The 20,111-nt window shown below is 34.7% G+C and overlaps 1 protein-coding gene across 1 annotated transcript; it reads left to right on the plus strand.

Moving 5' to 3' along the window:
• Nucleotides 1-3,578: 3,578 nt before the first annotated feature.
• On the plus strand, nucleotides 3,579-12,911 carry LOC123534312 (uncharacterized). Its single transcript, XM_053519639.1, has 5 exons — nucleotides 3,579-4,345; nucleotides 5,087-5,245; nucleotides 6,086-6,286; nucleotides 7,898-7,967; nucleotides 9,702-12,911. The coding sequence occupies exons 1-5, from the start codon at nucleotides 3,752-3,754 to the stop codon at nucleotides 12,410-12,412; spliced, it is 3,735 nt and encodes a 1,244-aa protein (XP_053375614.1). The 5' UTR covers nucleotides 3,579-3,751; the 3' UTR covers nucleotides 12,413-12,911.
• The last annotated feature ends 7,200 nt before the right edge of the window (nucleotides 12,912-20,111 follow it).

Raw genomic sequence — 20,111 nt, forward strand, 5'->3', positions numbered from 1 at the left:
TGTTTTTCGTCCGATATTTCTGTGGACCTAAGATACTTCTTGAAAAAGGTGTGATTAGATTTACATGTTTTGATATATAGAAGGCTGTAAACGTCTAATGTTATCATGGAATTCTATGGGAAAACAGGTGGTGTTCTATAACCTGTAGTTAGTCTGGTTACGTCACCGATAGATTGTGTTATTGCACGACTCCTTCTGTTAATCGCCGATCCAAAGTTGGTGCTATATGACCGGTCTAAATACAACACTAAATTTTGCTTGTTAAGGGTCAAAATTCGAAGAAAAATATAAACAATAAACAAAATAAAATACAAAAAATCACTCTCCACTTTTATGATGAAAACGGGAAGATAAATAATGTTCAACCAAGATGATCAGTGTAACTGTCAGCTTTGTTTAACCTTTAGCCTGCTTAATTTCTACAATGGACTGGTCTATCATGCAATCTGGATAGTATCATTTATTATTTGGAGGTGTGTTTACTGAATATTTACTGACTGAATGGCGAACACTGCAGACTATGATTAACCTGTATGGATGTGACGGCTGATCTTGGTATGCACTGGTCACAAACTTTAAAGCAAAATCGCTTGCCCCCAGTAGGAAGAAGGTTAGATTGTATACAAGATTAAAACATGTCTTGTTATATTTTATAACATATCAGACCGTAAGAAATGAATTATTCGGAAAAAAATTGTTCTCTCTGTGATGACTTTTTAACACAAAATGATACCCAGAAAATTAATGTTTCCGTTTTCCCTAAAAGCAAAGATTAGAAGTACTGCCAAAGCCTGCTGTTATTGTCACTTTTCGGGGGTGTTTAAATAGGAGAGAAAACGTGTGTTGACAGAGAGATTCTCGCGCCCACGTGCTGTTATAACACCTTTTTATATATGCGCGTCCTAAAACGGATAATACAAAAGGACAATACGTCAACGTGAAAAAACAACAGATATTATAACACGAAAAAAACAGGCGTTATCCCTACATTTAAACTTGTTTATTACTTCTAATTACTGTTAGAACCAAATGTTATTCAATTCATCCAGACTTGATATATCATATATAGACAGTGAGTCGTTACTGTTTCTTGTCATTCGGAATCGTGGATTTCATTCAGTGCAACTGTATAATATAAATGTAAAGCGCAGCTCGTCGACTTTTATCATAATATTGCTGCATTCGAAAATATCATCCAACCGAGTGGTGTAATATTACATGTGCCAATAAATAATTGTCAAATAATGACATACCATCATCGGTTAAAGAGTAAGTTCTGAATGAGCTGCGGACGTCTTAGTTCACTGTACTTCCATGTTTATTTCAAAACTAATCCTATTATGTAATAATTAACAGACTAAATTGAAAATTATCTGAAGCTCACATTTAAAATCTTACTTCGTGTAAGTGTATCTTACAGTTGTGCAATACGGAGCCATTTAAAAATGCCTGCCATTTTTCGATGCATACATCAGCCACGCTACAAGCTACACTAACCACGGCCACGGTAGACAACTAAATTAGTTAAAAGTTGTTATGTCCCGCATTATAGTCCCTTGCTTGTATATATATCGCTCATCTGAGATATACGCATTTGACACAGATTCAAAACGTTTATAGATGTATATATGTTAGTTTATTTAAACTATGATACCAGGGATATATCGATATTGACATGCACAATGAAACATCAGCGCATGCGTAAAAGAAGTTGTACGCCCCATTTTCCTCAAGGTAAACATGGCTGAAATGAGCCCTGGTATAAGAAAATAAGACAAAATATTTAGGTAAGTGCTAATTTACTTTTACTATTCATGATACAAATGTGCCTGTGATAAAAATGATTATACAAATGTGAGATAAACAGTCAAGCTAAAGTCTGATTTTTGGTATCTTCTGTTATTACAGTAATCGAAACTTGAACGTTTAGTCTTCCGCTTCACTATCTCTTAACTGCATTTACTTTAATAAGAGATAACCAATGCAATTGACTTTAGTTATGAAAACTGATATAGAGTGACGTTATTGAAATTGGCAGTCTGGTGTACTTGTAAAATGTCTTAAGATTTTTGTCGAATTTGCTAGTTATTGAGCTGCTTATGCTGTGCGTTAAGTTAGCGAATGACATTTTAACGTGAAAACTGTGGCTACTTGAAATCTTTTCTGTATTGAAGTTTTTCTTTATTTATCTCATTTGATTACAATGACCTATAGCTGCCTATTGGTGTCCACTTACTTGGGGGAGTCACGCATATTTTACATACAGTTCATTAAGTTACCACTTACACTGTTTAATTTTACTGAACTTAATATCAACAATAGACAGTTTGAATCAACATGAATTACATTAGTTCAAGCTGAAAGTTAAACATTTTTACTATTTAAAACCATGATTTTATTGCTTGTGAAAATTCAGTAAGAATCAGATTCTGAAAATTGTAGTTTCGGTACAAGAAAATATTTTGAGGGGACTGGGGAAGGTATACATTTATTTAATAATTAAAAGATACAACTGTACATATCAGAATGAAATTAACGGACGAGCAACATCGTTCCTACTTTAGCAAGCTTGAACTAGTTTACACACTCAGGTAAAATAACTTCTGGATTGAACTTCGTAATCAGTACAATCGGGTATATTACAATATATTAATGACATAGATGTGTTGTATACCGTTGTTTGTACAATACCTGTTTTGTCGAACATTGAAACTATTCAATATTAAATTTTGATTCTGATTTTGTTTTTCGTTTAAAAAAAAGACCAATCTGAAGTATTTTTGAAAATGAATATAGGCTCTCAATGACATTCATTGCATATATCCCATCCCTGATTAGAAAAAAAATCAGATGATTGATTCATTATGTAAAAAGTTTTCTGTAAAAATTTTTCTTTTTTTACTTATTATGTTAACAGTGCTGTTTGTGGAAGATGTTGCTCACAATACAACGCGAATATAAAGAAAAAAAATAGAAGCTAGATCCATTAATCAAACTTTGATTTTTTACGGCAGAACCTTGTATCTAGTAGAATTTACCTACCGGCTTCTTTGTTTCGGTAAGTATAGGATAGACAACGAGTGACCGTGTCTCTTGGATATATACCCGAGCGCAGCAGAAAAAAGTCTGGGCTATATAAAACAAAGAAGCATGTAGGTAATTCAGTTATCATTCTCGCTACGCTCGCTCAGGTCACAAATCCCTAACAGATCTATAAACACAATGCAGACCTTTTCCTCGAACAATAATTATTACGTAAAGGATCATGACTAGTTGAATTTAATTCAGCCAAATGTGCATTCGGAATTTTTACTAACATCTGTGTACTTTACTAAGTTTATCAAATTCCTCATATCTTTATAAAGCTGGTATTGTAAATGTATTGCTTACTTTTAGGCATGTAAATTGAAATTACTGTTTTGTTAAAAGAATATTCGAACAAACAAGAATAATTGTTAGAATATATGTATGTCTTATTTTTCTCGAGGAAAATTACACGTTTTTATCCCTGACGTATCTGTGACGACGAATACAACCATTACAACTACATCTACCACCACTAGCACCACTGCAACCACCAATACTACTCCGACTACAACAACAACAACTAGTACTACTACTACTACTACTAATGATTATGAAAGTATTTGGTGCAGATATTGTGGTAACATTAAGAGCTTTTCAGTATCAAACAGCTCATCAAACTGACAAAGTCATTTAACTGAAGAACATAAAACATGAACCTTTTAAAATGTTGTGTTTACTTTTAGACAGAGTGTGCGCGATGACAAACCCGCTTCATTTAGAGAAGACAAAATACAGACAATGGGTGAAGGCCGGACTTGGACTGACGTATCTCAGAGAAGGACTGGTGTCTTTTTGTGAAGACATCACAAAACAACAACACAATGATATCTTAGATAACATTAAGCAAGACAAGAATCTATTAACAGTAGCATGTGGTCAATGCAGTTGGACGACACTTAGACCTGATCACGCAAAAGGAGGAAACAGATCATGCAAGTTAGGCCAAAGAAATTGCAACTGCTGCAATCCAACTGGTAAAATTACTTGCCCAAACAAAGTTTGTGGCGCCATCTATGATGCAATTGTATCCAGTCATGGATTTACACCACCAGCGCCTTATTGGAAAAACACCGAGACACAGCATTGGTGCACAGACCCATGGTCTATCGCTAAATGCTACATCAACGCTCCCGGATACGACAGGAAAACATCATCAGCTGACATCGATTGTATCGGATTTCTACACCTGATAAGGAACAATCAATATTTTCACGATCATATACAATGCACAATTGCACAAATCGACGTCTTTTCAAAGGTAAGATACAGCTGATGTAATACATCAGTGCGACTACTAGTATAGTCAAACCAACTTTGCTTTTTACATGTTTAGGCATTGTTTAAAACTAATTTCTTAACTATAACGGGGAAAAAGTTCATTTCCATGCGAACATTTTCAAACAAAGCCCTTAAAAGGCGGTTTGCATGAAATGAGTAAACTTCGAATAAAACCTTTGATTATGTAAATTTTATTTCACACATAGACACCAGTTTTGATATTTTCACTTACGGGTACGATGCTTGTTTGCCTTTTCACTCGCCAAAAGATAGCTTCATGTTTAATTGAAAAAGTGTGTGAAGTCTAGAACTCTAATGTGTAATGCTGTTCTGGGTCTGAATGTCCAATATCGTTCGGAGTTTGAATGTTCAATGTTATTCTTGTTTCGAATGTCCAATGTTGTTCTAGGTTTAATAGTCCAATGTCGTTCTGGATTTTAATGTCCAATGTCAGTCATATTTTGAATGATTAACTTCTCAGCTACGTCACGCTTTGAATGTTCATTTTCGTTATTCTTTTAAATGTCCAGTGTCAAATGTCGAACTTCTTCCCAACATCACACACCTAAAATCACATTTTCTTTATTTTGTCAAAATGTTTGAAAGATAGTTCAGGTATTACATGAAAAATGTATAAATTGAAACTAAAAGGTACTGGACGATTTGATAAATTATCTTTAAAACAAGTTATAATAAAATAGTATATTACATTATATTACAGGTAATAACGGACAGGAATGAAATATTCCATTCTAGTACAATGCAACTAGAAGAGACAGATGCAGATAGTTACATAGATGATATGATTGCTGTTCTGCAAGATGGTAAGGAACTGAAAACCCGACAAGATGCCCAAGGCGCTGTACAGAATCTTCTAAAGGTAAGTATTAAACACTCGGCGATTCAATGCTAGATGATAATAAGGCAATGTCATGCCTTTTATTTTGTTGATATGGCAACAAATGTGGCCGATATTGCAACCAATAATCCAAAAATATAACAAAATGGATCATGTCAGAACTTTGGAATACTAGAGATTTGTTTCGTGAAATTCGATTAATAGGCAGAAGGCAATGTTGAAAACATGCACATTGTTTTATTTTCTCCTTTTTTCCATCCATTTGTCCATCTGTCCGTCCTTCTGTCAGTAACAAACGTGGTGGATTTTGTCATATTTTAAACTATACAAGACATTTTTTTCATTAAATTTGAAAAATGGATATATGGCAATATGGAGAATATGCACATCCTTTTGTTGCTATGATAACACATGTGACTGGATTGCTATGACAATAAAAAAAATCTGAAATATTAGAAAAATGTTGATTCTGATAAGCTTAAAAAGTACAAGCAATTATGTTATGAAACCTGACTTATCGCATGACATGGTATAGATGGTTTGGAGAATATGCAGGTTCTTCAATCAAATTTCAATATAAAAATATGGTTGCTATGCCAGCAGGAATGACAAATGTCCCTTCTGGTAGGGGACTTGTTTTGCTTGGTAATAGTATTGTTTCAACGACAAAATGATTAAGAAATACATAGTCATAAGAATGAAAGTGAATTTTAATTTATTTATCAATTGCTTTCTAACCGTAATGAGTTACACTATATTTTTCTTTTTTTTCCTTAGCAGGTGGTTCAAGGAATATATTAAATGTATGACAGTTGTATAAAATTATTGTTAGTCAGTTTGTACCATTTTAACCATTAATAGTTGAAGAAAGAAGACTTCATAATTTCAACAAAAACAGAAGCGGATGTAGTTCATGCGGCCGTGCAGTCAATTAGTTTTACGATGGAGGAGTTCGAAAACAAATTACGGGAAAAACTAGAAAACGTACCAACTACAGAAAGTGTTACAGATTTAGAAACGAGAGTCACAATGTTGGAATTAGACATGGCAACAGTAAAAGAGGTAAATTTTATTGATAATATATTTTAACTTATTTTACATTTGCATAGGGTTACTGCATTTTTTTTATGATTTACTGTTAGTTACAGCATGGACAACAAGCACATGCGTTGATACCACACGGAAAATGTCAACGTCAGGTTTTTGTTAATAAAAAAAAAATACTGCACGATTTAATTGTCCTGTAACTCACAGACCTAAACACAAACTTTTTCAAGGAAACGCTGTCAGAGCAACTGATAAACGCTGTCAAAGCAACTGATAAGTCACTTCCTTCTTATTTCTATCGGCTGGGAACTCCGTTGTCGACGGAGAATTCTTTCATGCGAGTTAGTTCTTTGTGATAATATTTAAGTGGCTGACTTCGAGTCACTTGTTTCATTTCTATCGGTCGGAAATCCCTACTTTGAACGGATAATTGTCTCGCCTGAAAAAGATCTCTGACCTTATTTAAGTCGTTGACGTCGAGCCTCTTGCTTTCTATTTCTATCGGTTGGAAATCATCTGTCGACGGAATATTCTGTTGTGCGATGAATCTGTCTTTGACTATATTTCAGTCACTGACTTCGAGCCAGTTGCTTCTTATTTCTATCGTTTGGAAAGCCTCTTTTAAGGAGAATTCTTTCACGCGAGGTACATTTAAGTGGCTGACTTTGAGTCACTTACTCCTGTTTTCTATTGGCTGGAAACCCAGTTGTGGACAAAGAATTATCTCACGTGAGGAAGATATCCAGCTTGTTGGAGAAAGGATTGGTAGTTCTATGAAGAGTTAACTAAATTTTGCTTTTGTATATAGTTTTAGACTTTAACGTCAACAAATAAACACATAAAATATTCCTTGTTAGAGATTAGAATTCATAAAAATATAACATGAACATTAACGTGCATAATTATGGTAATTTTTAAAAGCTATTTTACTAGTCACGTTATTCTTTATTTATTTATATCATTGCCGTAAAGTTTAGCTATCTTTGTTTTGATATAAACATCTCTAAGACTGCTCCTTTCTTCAGCTAATAACAAAAATAATACTCGTTGTCCTTTTTCCATTCACAGACGCAAAATGTTTATAACATTCCGAAAAGTAAAATTATAAACTGACTTTAATATTCCGTAAAAATGCAATTACGTCTGAAAACGGTTAAGACTGACGGTTTCCTATTCCATATAATCTTTTTATTATATACCTTACTAGAAACAAAACTATATAGGACAGAACTCTTTAACCATGGTCCAATATTCGCAAGCGGGCAATATAACCGTGAGCTTGAACAATAACAGGTCATTGACCCGCCAGGGATGACTGGCGTCATTTTTGCGTCATTTTTTCATGTGTCGTCACGATAAAAAGCAATTAACGTCGGTCTTTTACATATTTAACTGATTTAAGTAATGGAGTAATTGTTGTTATATTAAGGTACCCTTTAAGTAACAATAATGTTCCTTACTTGTTTTAGCACTCCTAAACCAATATGCCCTCGTGCAAATATAGGTTTAGTCGTGCTAATAACCACTTCAGACCCACCATTGCCGTTTAATAAGTGTATAGTGTTGAACATGCAGTAACAAACCTAATCACTGGTAATAAATGAAATAAGTCACGTCTATTTTCAGGAAATAAAAGAGCTCAAGATGGCACGGTCTTTTCAACGAGATCAGTATGATTTTATCAAGTCCAAATTAGGTAATCCATGCTTACGTCATATAGTGAATTTTTGCACGGGTCAAGAAGTTTGTAAATCTCATGTCGGGTAATACAATTGTGTAGCAAAATTTCTGATTTGCAACAGTCTACATATCATATTTTGGTATTATGAACCTTTTATCTGTGTTTCAGTATAATAAAACATTCGTTACTATCCTAATACTTCGTTACCTTGACTTCTATCCTGCCAAAATCAAAAGAAATTAATATAATATATTGTCGCGTCGCATTGTCGTTGTGCTGTGTCGTATTGTCGCGTGGCATTTTTGTTATCCTTTGCCATATTGTCGCGTTCATTGCCGTTATGCTATGTCGTAATGTCGCGTCCCATTGTCGCGATCCCTTGTCGTATTGCCGAGTCCAATTGTCATGATCCCTTGTCGTATTGTCAAGTCCCGTTGTCGTTATTGTATTCTCGATCGCATTATTGTTATCCTTTGTCGTATTGTTGCGTCCTGTTCTCGTTATGCTATGTCGTATTGTCGTGTCCTATTGTTATTTTTTGTCTCGTTGTCGCATCCCATTGTCGTTATTCTATGTCGTATTGTGTCCAATTGTCATTATCTCTTGTCATATTGACGCGTCTCTTCTTTATAACGTGTCGTATGTTTGCACCGCATTGTCGTAATGCTGTGTCGTATTAGCGGAGCCTCGTTACTGTCAACAGTTATCATCGAACCGGATATTTCTATCTGCATCTACAACCAGTGACAGATTATTATAATCCTATAGTCCCTAAGACTTGTCTTATGACCAACAGGGAACTAAAACCGGTCTTGGGACCAGTAAGGGATTAAATATGATTTTTTTCCCGAAAATTTTTTGTTTCGCCATCAGGAACCATGGACAACATAACTTTTAATGCAGTTTTAGCCCTTGTATTTTCTTCCGAAAGTGATTTTACAGCGGCAATGGGACGTGACAATACGACACAATGTAACGAAAATACGACGCGACAATACAAATAAAACAATATAAATCAGATATTAAAATTTTAATACAGATGTGAAAATGTAAAATACAAATGTATGAAGATAGAATACAAATGTAAACATATTGACAATCGCAACGATTGACCTGCCATACGTATTAATAGGACATTTTTCTGCATTCAAAGAAATCCGTCCGACTATCTTAAGAACGGGCATTAGTGGTACTGCACAGGCACCCGCCCATGTCTGTAACTATGCCCGGTGAGACGTATTGGGTCTTTGCTGGACAGTCGTCACATCTTGATTTTATCGGTTTGATTTGGACACCCTCCCTCCCCCACCATCATCCCCCACACATGCACCCTTAATCAAATTAACAACATGAAAAGAAACAAATCGAAATAGTCTTGTTAAATTTTTATCGTGCTAAAATATGCATGTATTGATTGACTTGCAAATCAATATTCAGAAATATTTTTTTTTGGTCTCAATTTTTGACCTGGCATTTTTCAGGAGTAGAGGAGTCCTGAAACTTTCTGACTTCTTAGTCAGTCTGCATTTGAATCTATGTTTGTATTGTTCTCATAAAAGTCGAAAGAGTCCAGAAAACCTATGAGTGATTATAGATCAGTCAATAGCATAAACTATGGAACGGAGATTTATGTAATAATATGCGTTATATGTACTACGACTCCTTAACGTCTGTTACACTGTCGTCCTTGTTCTGCTTTATACTTTGCTTTATATTCGCTGTTATAATCTCTATATATTTATATTATAGAATTTCAGGAACAGCTGATGAAACTTTACAAACACTCTCTGTTACAAGTGTCGGCAATTCCATTACAACCAGGGCGTAAACACTGTAACTTCAGGGAGGTGTATGTCAGGCCAAGAATAACCCATGAAACTAAAGATGAAAATAGAAGACCAAAAGAAAACGAAATTAAATCTTTGTCTGATATCTTCATAAAAGAAGAAAACCGACTGAAATCCATTTATGTTCTTGGCGATGCTGGATCCGGGAAAAGTAGTTTTTGTAAAAGTTTAGTAAATTATTGGTGTTTGGCACACAGTGAAGAGCAGACAATTGAAGACGAGTTCCATGGAATCAAAGAAATGAAGAAATTTGATTTCTTGTTCTATATATCTCTGCGTCGCTATCAAAATATTGTCAGTATCCAGAAAATGATTCAAAAACAATATAAGAGCGAAATTCTAAACGAATTATTAGATAAGGAATCGGAAAAGATTATTATCGTGCTCGATGGTTTAGATGAATGGACTTCTAAAAGTATTACATCCAATCAATTTCAGACGGAAGGGCTTCCAGAACGTGACACATCTAAGAAATATACCATCATAACTACGTCACGACCATGGAAAATTGAAACGCTAGGTATTACTGACAAGGAGATAGAACAAAGATTAAAACTGAAAGGGTTTGATAAATCATCTGTTAAAACAATGATTGCTAAAACTGTTCCAGTACTGAATGAATCGTTTGCAGAAAATAAAAGTTGTAGGGCCTGCGAAGACAAACTTGAAAACAAATCAATAGCTAGTATGAAAGAAGTACCAATTATGCTGCTGCAGTTGATTTGTCTTTGGTTTGACGGTACACTTCAGGTATCATCAAGATGCGCTATTTACTCTGGCATGCTTGAATTGTTCTTTTCGTGGACCGAAAAGAAGAAACCAGAAGATCGTTTATTTAGAAAAATGAGGAGAATGTCAAAAGATTTGTTGAATATTGAACTCCCTCATTATCTAATAAATAAAAAGTTATGTAATTCGTACAAATACCTCATTTACGGCATATCGCGTTTGGCGTACGAGACACTTTTCACAAATATAAAGGAGACATCCTTGACATTTGAAAGTTCTATTTTTGAAGACCTTGAAATATCGGATGAAGTTAAAACATGTTGCTTAAAACTAGGAATCTTATCTGAGGATAGATGTCCAAATCTGTCTGCAAGCACAAGTGACAGTTCGTTACTTTCGTTTGTTCACAAGTCAGTACAAGAATATATGGCCGCGGTGTATATTACTATTAAGTTCAAAGCTTATATCAGATCATCGGCCGATTCGGAAAAACAAAATTTGTCTGATTATTGTGCACAACTTATTAAAGAGGTTTTCAGTATGTGTACAACTTTGGACGAAATACTAGAACAAGCAAATGTATTCATTATGCTCTGCGGTCTAGAGCCTCGAATCGCTACGTCCATTTCAAAGTATATATACGATATTGTTGCAGCGGACAAACGTGTTCTAGAGTACAGAAGATCAGTTACTGTACATGAATACAGACATCAATATATTATGTCAGATATCCAGGAATGTATTTTACACTGTATAGAAGAGGTCCGAGCATGTCAAACACACATTCAGTTTGAGTTTTATCTTGGAGACATTATCGTACAGAGTATGTCAGTTTGCGATAATCTCTGTATTGGTATCGATAAGCAGTATATTTTCCCCGGCAGCGTCCTTTCGTTCAGAGTTGATAAATATAAAGCGAAAGAGTATCTAAAGAGAATATCGAACTATTTGCCGAAATGTCAGCGACTCGAAGCAATTTACTTTCTCTCTAACAGCAGTTATAGGATTGATAATAAAGATATCAAGTCTTTCTGTGGTGCAGTTGAAGGTAATACTTCAACACTGAAAGCACTGACTTTAGATTGTGGCTATAATGATAATTTAAAACCTGTATGTGAAAAAGTAGTTCGTCATCTGCTTGATATGAATCATCTTGTCGCATTAAAGATAGAGCGTGTCGCTGTGACACATGAAGACTTTACCTCACTATGCACTTTCCTATCGGGTACCAGTAATCTTGAAGAAATAACGATTCTCGATACAAAATGTGAGCGCTCAGACCGCCATGAAGTAGACTTATCCAAGCATCAACAACTTCAGTGCCTTGAGTACAGTAACTTTATCATTGTGACACGGGTTAACACTTTGAACCTAGAAATATTTGAATTCAGATCATTGAACAGCACAAACTGTGAGAAAGTATATGATATTCTTAGTTCAGCTTACAAACTAACAAGACTTGTATTGTTCTGTAATAAATATAATGATTCGACTCATATAATAGAGAAATTGATCACATTGTTACCATCTTTGTACAGGCTCCATGAGTTTATTTTAGAAGATTTTCCATTGACTGATAATATAATGAAATGTCCCGCTGAGATGAAGAGTATGAAGAACATTTTACTAATTGACGTCAGGATGGGCTTGACAACATGGCGACAGTTTGTTGACAGTCTTTTCCTAATGCCGCTGACTGTAAAGGTGAGAGCATGGAGAATGTGTATAACACGAGACGGTATAGACTTTGGGACACCAGAAGGAGGTGGAGGAGGAGGAGAGACAGCCGCTGCATGGCAGTATGTTAGAGAACAGGAGGCGTTGTCCAAAGTGGCAGTTGAATATGCTGATACATGTAGAATTTCCTTTTCAACAGAGAAGTAATAGTCATCGGTATAATTTGGAACTGTTATTGATTTAAAATGAGAAAAGTGCGTCTAGATAGTCATGTTACCAGTTTCTCATGTAATGTTTGTTTTTATAAGCATAATATCCATGTGGTTATGAGGATTCTTTTTATGCTTTATACTACATTGTTTTTTCAGTTGAATATAGAAAATCTGACAGTAAAATGTACCTGGTAACTTCACAGATAAAAATGTTAAATTTAATTTTACTTTACGCCGGTACGGAAACGAGAGGTGTTGGTTTATGTGATATATGATTCATTGAAGGTGAATATTAAATAGATTTTTCAACAAAATGACTTTAACCAGTGTAAGACAAACGAGTTTTAAAATGTCTACTTTCTTCAATTGTATTGACGGTTGAAAAAAGAAAAGTATGTCAGAGATGTATATAAAGACCATACTTAGAAGTGAAAAGTAATCTTTAACTGTTAGAAATCTGTATCACATGCCTGAATAAATATTGAATTTGGAAATTGAATTTATGATGTTTAAAACAAGTTGGTCTCTCTGCACGAATAAAACTACACAGTTAATGCCGAATTCAGAAATTAGACAACAGGGATTTTAAACCAGGCTGTCTCTATTTCCAGTTAGTCTCTTGTTACTTGCGTTTAGTGTAAGAAGGAAATGATATTTTTTTTTACATTTCCTTTGTCATGTCACATGATTGTATAGACATTACGTAACAAACTTGCTTCAAAACAGCAAGTGTTACCTAAACATTTACTAAATATCTTACCAGGAAAGGAATTACTTACATACAGTGGGATGGTAACAGTTCGTTTTCCAAAACAAATACTTAGACAAGATAAGTTAAGGATATTCTAAAAACTGTTCATATTTCATGTTTTGTGTCACACAAAACAGATATAATGAATGTTTATAAAGTTTGAATAATTGTGTTGCACTTTGCTCACGTTGATATATGAAAGACCGTTTTAATCTGCTAAGGATCTTTAGTCACTCATCAAGGTGAACATACGCCTCGTCCGGTATTCCCTGATGCACTGTAATATTAATGCAAATTTGAACACTTTAGACAAAATTATGTTTCATTATTCTTTGCTTCATGTATTATGTCAAAATATTGACCGGAACATGGTACAGAGGATATTGTTTTGTATATTTATATTTCCTGCATGCCGAAAGAAAAAGATTTTCCAGTGCATACACCGGCGTTGAAAATCGTGTCTCACACCCCACAGTGCAATATTAATTTTGTGCTGTTATTTATAGAGTAGTGTGTAAATTCATATGCAGCTGTTATGAAATAGTGTTTAAAGAAAATCATTCGTTTTATTTTATTTCTAGAAAAATACAGTATGCTAGAAATATATCTATCACTAGTTGAAGTGTTGATAGAAGTATCAGGCTCATGGGTAACAGTTTCCCGGTAGGTTGGAGGAGCCTTATTACTGTCTAAACAGTTACCTTCAAGCCTGATATTTCTATCCGCACCTACATCAACCAAAACATTTATATGTTTGTATTGAATGTGAGAAATGTTAAAAGAATTGTTATTCAAATGAATCGTGTACGAGGGTCATTCTAAAAGTAATGACATTTGTGGAAAAATATGGTACACATTTCAAAGTTAGGTAATCGCCCTTCGTTTCAGCGCATTTCAGCAGTCGGAGATGAACGTTTCATAATATCTCCTTTCGGTATGTCCTTAAGTGTTCTTAAATAACTGAAAATATACCACTCCCAAAAGTTTGCTTTATTCGATAAATATTTGCGCCAAACCAACATCTTTATCAGAAGGAAAATGTCATAAGGACTTATCTGATGGATAAGAAGGATTATTGATTTGTACTACTTTTTCGTCTCTAAGAAAAGTTTGACCGATGTTTCTTTTGTAAACCGTAGCGTTGTGATGGAATAACTTTAGACCGCGACCAGCCCTTGGGCGCATTTTGTTTTGTATTTCCGTTTAACAGCTTTCAGCACTTTGGGTTTATAAGATTTTCCAGTGACTGACTTTCCTTACGGTGTACGAACGTATACAACAGTACCCATTTAGTTAAGGTTCTTCTGCACATTTAATAAACTTGAAGTAACGTCATGTATCCGTAAAACGTAGAATAAAGCCTGGACCCGGTATATGGAAAAGAAAATCAGTTAATGAACCAATGGCAATCCGTGAGTAGAAATATTAAACAGCAATGTTACTGATTTTCTGAAATATAACACATGTTAAATAGTTCTAAATGACGTATTTTAAAATCAGTTTTAAATGCGCGTTTTTTTTTAACCAAAGGCAAATATATATATATAAAAAAACACAAAATATAAAACAAGCAAACGGACTTATACATTTTAATCCACCATATAATACTTCATATGTTAATTTACATCTTTGCGAAATGTCAGTAAAATCGACATTTATAGAACAATTTAAATTTGTGTAAATGTCAGTTCCAATACATTTCCATTATGAAAATTTGCGTGAGGTCCTCAATTTTCAAATCAATTTTGCGAAAAAATCAAACACATGACCGTTTTTCTCTTATTTGTCTAATTTTCCCAGAATATTCTGAAAATTTGAAACTTCAAACTTTAATCTAAATTCTACATGGTAGATTTTTTTTTATCCAAACGTGCAGAACAAGCTTAAAAAAGATGGAATACAAAACCTTTTTGACACTTTTAGCTCTTTTTGCAGCCACAGTTTGTTGTCGATGCGATTATGTGGCTGGCTTGAGAATTTTTCAGCGTTTCTTTAGCACATTTGTCCCAATTGGCCCTTTATACCACGGTTAACATCGGGCACACACCTTTCTTAAATCCAGGTGCTTTGTGTGGATCTCATGAGTTCTCCGAGTTGACATGCCAAGAAAGGACGCCTTTTTGTATACTTTGCGTCTTTATCAATAAGACGTCTTACAGCAGCAATATCTTTGACGTCACTGTTGTTTTGGCCTGCAAGGACGAGCCCTGTCTAAAAGGACTCCTTACAATTTTTAGAAAGTACTCTAGTAACTACTTGTATTTTTCTTAGTGTATACGGCTACACCAGATACAAATATCTCCGAAACTGTGCGGTAATTATCAGTTAAACTTTACAGGATTACAAAGGAGTCATTCACGTATCAACCTTATACAACGCGAGTTTCTCTCATGTTAAACTTTTTCGGAAGCGCGCGATTGTCATAATTTTAAGAATGGCTCTCATACGTATTTAAAGGAGTTCATCACAATATTTTGTGCGCAGCTCAATCGCGCAGCAAGCGATATCCACTGTAAAGTTCAGAATTCGCCGCCGAAAGTGCATAATTGTCAGATATGAGGGCACTCGCGCAAAATATATCGTATGTACTGACAATATAGGTCGTGCATCGATATTTTACCTTTAAAAGTGTTGGTGTTTTATTGGAGGAGTAGTTGTAGGAAGTGCTCGAATCGAATACATTGTGGACAGCCAATTTGAAAGTAAGCTATTTCGTCCAGTAATGATGCAGCCGACTCCAAGTCAAATAAAATTCCAGAAAATCTTAACGTAGATATATCTCCTTCAAGTTCAGAAGTGACTTCCTAAAAATGTTGTTATACTTTTTGTGCCCCATCCCGAATTTCACGTAGTAAGACCAGAGTTATGGCCCCTGATAGTCAAATTGTACATAAAGGGTCTAAACATTTATGTCGCATGTACCTCAAAATTATATGCGCCAAGAGTCATGAAACCACACAAGACTTAAATTCAGAATGCGAAGTTGTGCACCAGTGCTTTTATTTGAGGTTTCACTCAATAAAAACAGATTTATGTCCCTTGACGTGGTCAAATATATACGTAAATGGGATGTGAAAGCTTGTGTAGCACGTATCTCAAGAAGTATTTGATCTAGAGGCTTGCAACCTTATAGGAGCATTATTCCGCATGTGAGTAAGAATACTGGTTAAGGAACTGATAATAACATTGTGTAATTTGTTTTGTAAGAAAAAAAATGTTCATAATTTTTAGGTGGGTGGGGTAATGAAAAAATACTTTTGTGGGTGGAGTGAATATTTTTTAATTTTTCTTGAAAACAAGCACGGGTTGATATTATTTTTTTGGTTTAGATTTTTTTGTCTTAGTTCTAGCTTACATAATATAAAATTTGGAAAAAATCTGTCCGCTAGATTTTTCATATCATTAAGAAATACTTCGTGTTTTTCTCAGTTTCAGATACTTTTGACATCTGTCAAGAGTAATTTTTCTGAGTTAATATATCTAAATGTCGACATTTTATGCATAGTTATAGTGGTGTTATTAATTCGGATGCATAAAAAGTAACATCAGAGTGAAACTTCGAATAAATAATTGTTTGCAGTAGTTTTATTATAACATGTATGTACTGTTTCTTCAGACAAAAATACCGATTTGGTGTTCTTAATAAACTTTGAATATTGAAAAAAGAAGCACGGGTACCTATTAGTTTTATTTTTTATTTTAACTTGTCATACATCAATCTATAAATATGCAAAGTTACAAAAAATTCTGTCCGCTAGAAATAATTGTGAAAAACATCTTTAAGTAACTAGGACGTCTTGAGCGAGATAATGCAACAGGTACATGTATAACTTATTTGCATTCACCATTCCTTCAAATAGACTGCAACTGTCATAAATTGTCATTGTCGAGAATTTTACACGTAGAAAACTATATTGCCACAAAAGCCAACCTCTTTAAACCTTTAGAATGACTATCGCTAAATTTAGTCGAAATTCACAAAAACTACTCCATAGAGTAACATTTGAATGTGAGCATGCCCAACTGGAACCTAAAGTGAGAATTTACGACAACGTTTACGTCAAACTGACTTGGTATCTTAATCTTGAAAGCAGGTAATTTTAGTTTTTCATTTGAAGCGGCTATTACTGGCAAAACTATTTTTCTTTAGTCGTTCGTTTTAGGCAATGAGCAATAATTTGTGGCTTTTACGTACTTAAATATCATGCGGAATGTAAGATAATGGATGATGGTAACTGATGTTAATGGGAAAAATAGTTTGACTTTAAGTTACTTATTATTGTCATTTTCCAAGATAAAAAGAGAGAAGAGGCCAGTTTCCTTTTTAATGCTGATTGCCAAGCAAGGGAGCTACTGGTACCATTTTTCGCATCTTTGGCATGATCCGGCCGAGGATCGAACACACGACCTCCCGCACTCGAAGCGGGCGCTCTACCACTATGCTTGTTCAAATAAGTGTTAAATAAGTGAATATAAAACGAACATATTACTTATTTTGAAAATAAAATGCCTTCTTAATAACGAAAACTATTTACCTTCGATTTAAACGAAGTTTTATTTTACTCCTTCTCTTTAAAAGGCCATAAGTTAAGAAGAAGTAACATACATATTAACACAAATTTTGGCTAAGAAGCATTGCCGGTTTGAATCTGTTGAATATTAATGACTCTCTGAAGTATATCCTATGATTATATTTGTTTCTTTAGAGAGTTCTTGAGATAGTATGTTTAATAGTGAAAAATATATTCGCTTATATGATAGTGTTTATCATCTCCTTTCTATGATAGTATTTTATCATTTCCTTTCTTATCGTAAGATAATGTGACCATACTTAGTCTAGTATTTGAAAATTTTGCTAAACGAGGACTCTTGAAAAAAGGTAATAAAAGGCTATATTCATTTGTAAAACTTGAAACATAGAAATTGCAACCAGTATGATATAGAGGGTCTATGTCTGTTCCAGTGTAAGATCGAAATACATTTCACAGAGTGATCACCATATGCAATAATTTCACGAATGACATAGCCACGGGTGGAAATGTTAGTTGATTCTTATTCATCAGATGTTCGACATGGTACCCGAGACTAACCTGGGAACCATGTTAGACATCTGGTATGCGAGAATGATGTTTGTTATTGTAGACAAATATTATTATTATTTTATGGGTTTACTGCAGACAACGAGGTATTATAATTGAAGCATTATATTCCAAAATCATAGTAAAATTGTACGCTCGTACAAATGTCCTGCAACTTTATTTGTTTGTTTTTTTTTTGGGGGGGGGGGGGGGTTAACGCCGTTTTTCAACAGTATTTCAGTCATGTAACGGCGGGCAGTTAACCTAACCAGTGTTCCTGGATTCTGTACCAGTACAAACCTGTTCTCCGCAAGTAACTGCCAGCTTCCCGACATGAATCAGAGGTGGAGGACTAATGATTTCAGACACAATGTCGTTTATCAAATAGTCACGGAGAACATATGCCCAGCCCGAGGATCGAACTCACGACCCCGCGATCCGTAGACCAACGCTCTACCTACTGAGCTAAGCGGGCGGGCTGCAACTTTATTTGTTCAAACCCGACTAAGTCATTTAATGTATCGAAAAAAGCAGAAATGTGTTATTATGAAATTTACCAAGTCTAAAATGAGAGGCTGCGAAATGTTTTCCTTTGCAAAAGACGGCTGGACTGTTATTACAGTAAAAACTTCGAAATCCGGGTGGTGGGGATGTTGGGTACGCATACCCACACACCTCAACACTCAAAATGTGGGGATGGAGGGTGGGAGAGTTGCAGTCCACCCACTCCCCTCCCTCCTGCTCCAACGCCTATGACATATGTTACTGTTTCTATAACACCTAGGAAGCCATTTCCTCAAACAAATTCTTGCAAACACACTAGAATCAGACCTCATAAACTACCCTGTGTATAGGCCATCTGGTCTGTCGGGGAACAATTTGGTCTATCGCGTAATGGCGGACAGGTTTTTGAACACTATTTTTTCACTTGACATGGCCGCAGAGGTCTAAAGTAAAGCTGGTTTCTGTTTAAATTTCATTGTGGATGTATTTTTGACATTTTGGTAGAAAAAATAGGAGAGGGGATGATGGTATTTGGTGAAGTGAAAGTCAGTTTTAGTATGAGTAGTACTTCCAGGTCACAGCAGTGTGATTTGGATGTAATTTTACAGTTAGTAAATGTGACAAGAGAAGTCTAGAAGATACATGACCCCTACTTTTTTCATCGTTTTATATCAGTTTATCATAACTCTTTAAAATGAGGTAAGAATTTGTTCTCTGAAATGGGTCTAGCTATGTTTGGTAGCTCTTTAAAAAATGTCCGTTTTATACAGAATATATAAGGCATAATATTTACTGGTGTGTGACCTATATTAATTTGGACAAAAATTAAGATTTCTCCAGATATTGATATAAATGGACTAAAATTGATAAAAACAACAACAATCACATTTTCACTGTTTTTGGTGTATTTTTTTAAGAAATGGACTTTCACTCACTAAATTATGCCCATTTATAGCTTTCAGAGGGAACATTTGGTATATTTCAAAGTGTTAGTGTGTAATTCGCTTGCAAATTATAGTGAAAATATTTGAAATAGGACAAAAACAAGCTCAGACTAGCAGAACTAGTTAAAAATTAGGCCGCGACATCAACTTTGAAGGACTGACGCAGAGACACGCGTTACTGAAAATGCCATAAAACCTTGAAAACAAATTTAATCAAGCTGAAACTTGGTATTTTTCATGCAGATATGTTACTGGTACTATACAAATGAAAATGTGACTATTACAGAAAGTAGATTTTTCATGTTAAATGTTTATGGACGGCAACATTGTTTTAATTGTATAGATGAAACAAACACATGCGTTAAATTTCCGTATATTTTACATTCTGTCGCACAGTAAATATGTAAAACCGGTAAA

The sequence above is a fragment of the Mercenaria mercenaria genome, chromosome 12 (assembly GCF_021730395.1).
Source record: "Mercenaria mercenaria strain notata chromosome 12, MADL_Memer_1, whole genome shotgun sequence".
In the NCBI taxonomy this organism is placed as follows: domain Eukaryota; kingdom Metazoa; phylum Mollusca; class Bivalvia; order Venerida; family Veneridae; genus Mercenaria; species Mercenaria mercenaria.

Bases quoted from the DNA above. Each gene is read 5' to 3' on its own strand.
- LOC123534312 (XM_053519639.1), top strand. From the start codon at position 3,752: ATGTTGTGTTTACTTTTAGACAGAGTGTGCGCGATGACAAACCCGCTT. The intron at 4,346-5,086 runs GTAAGATACAGC...ATTATATTACAG, and splicing joins AAATCGACGTCTTTTCAAAG to GTAATAACGGACAGGAATGA. The intron at 7,968-9,701 runs GTAATCCATGCT...TTTATATTATAG, and splicing joins TTTTATCAAGTCCAAATTAG to AATTTCAGGAACAGCTGATG.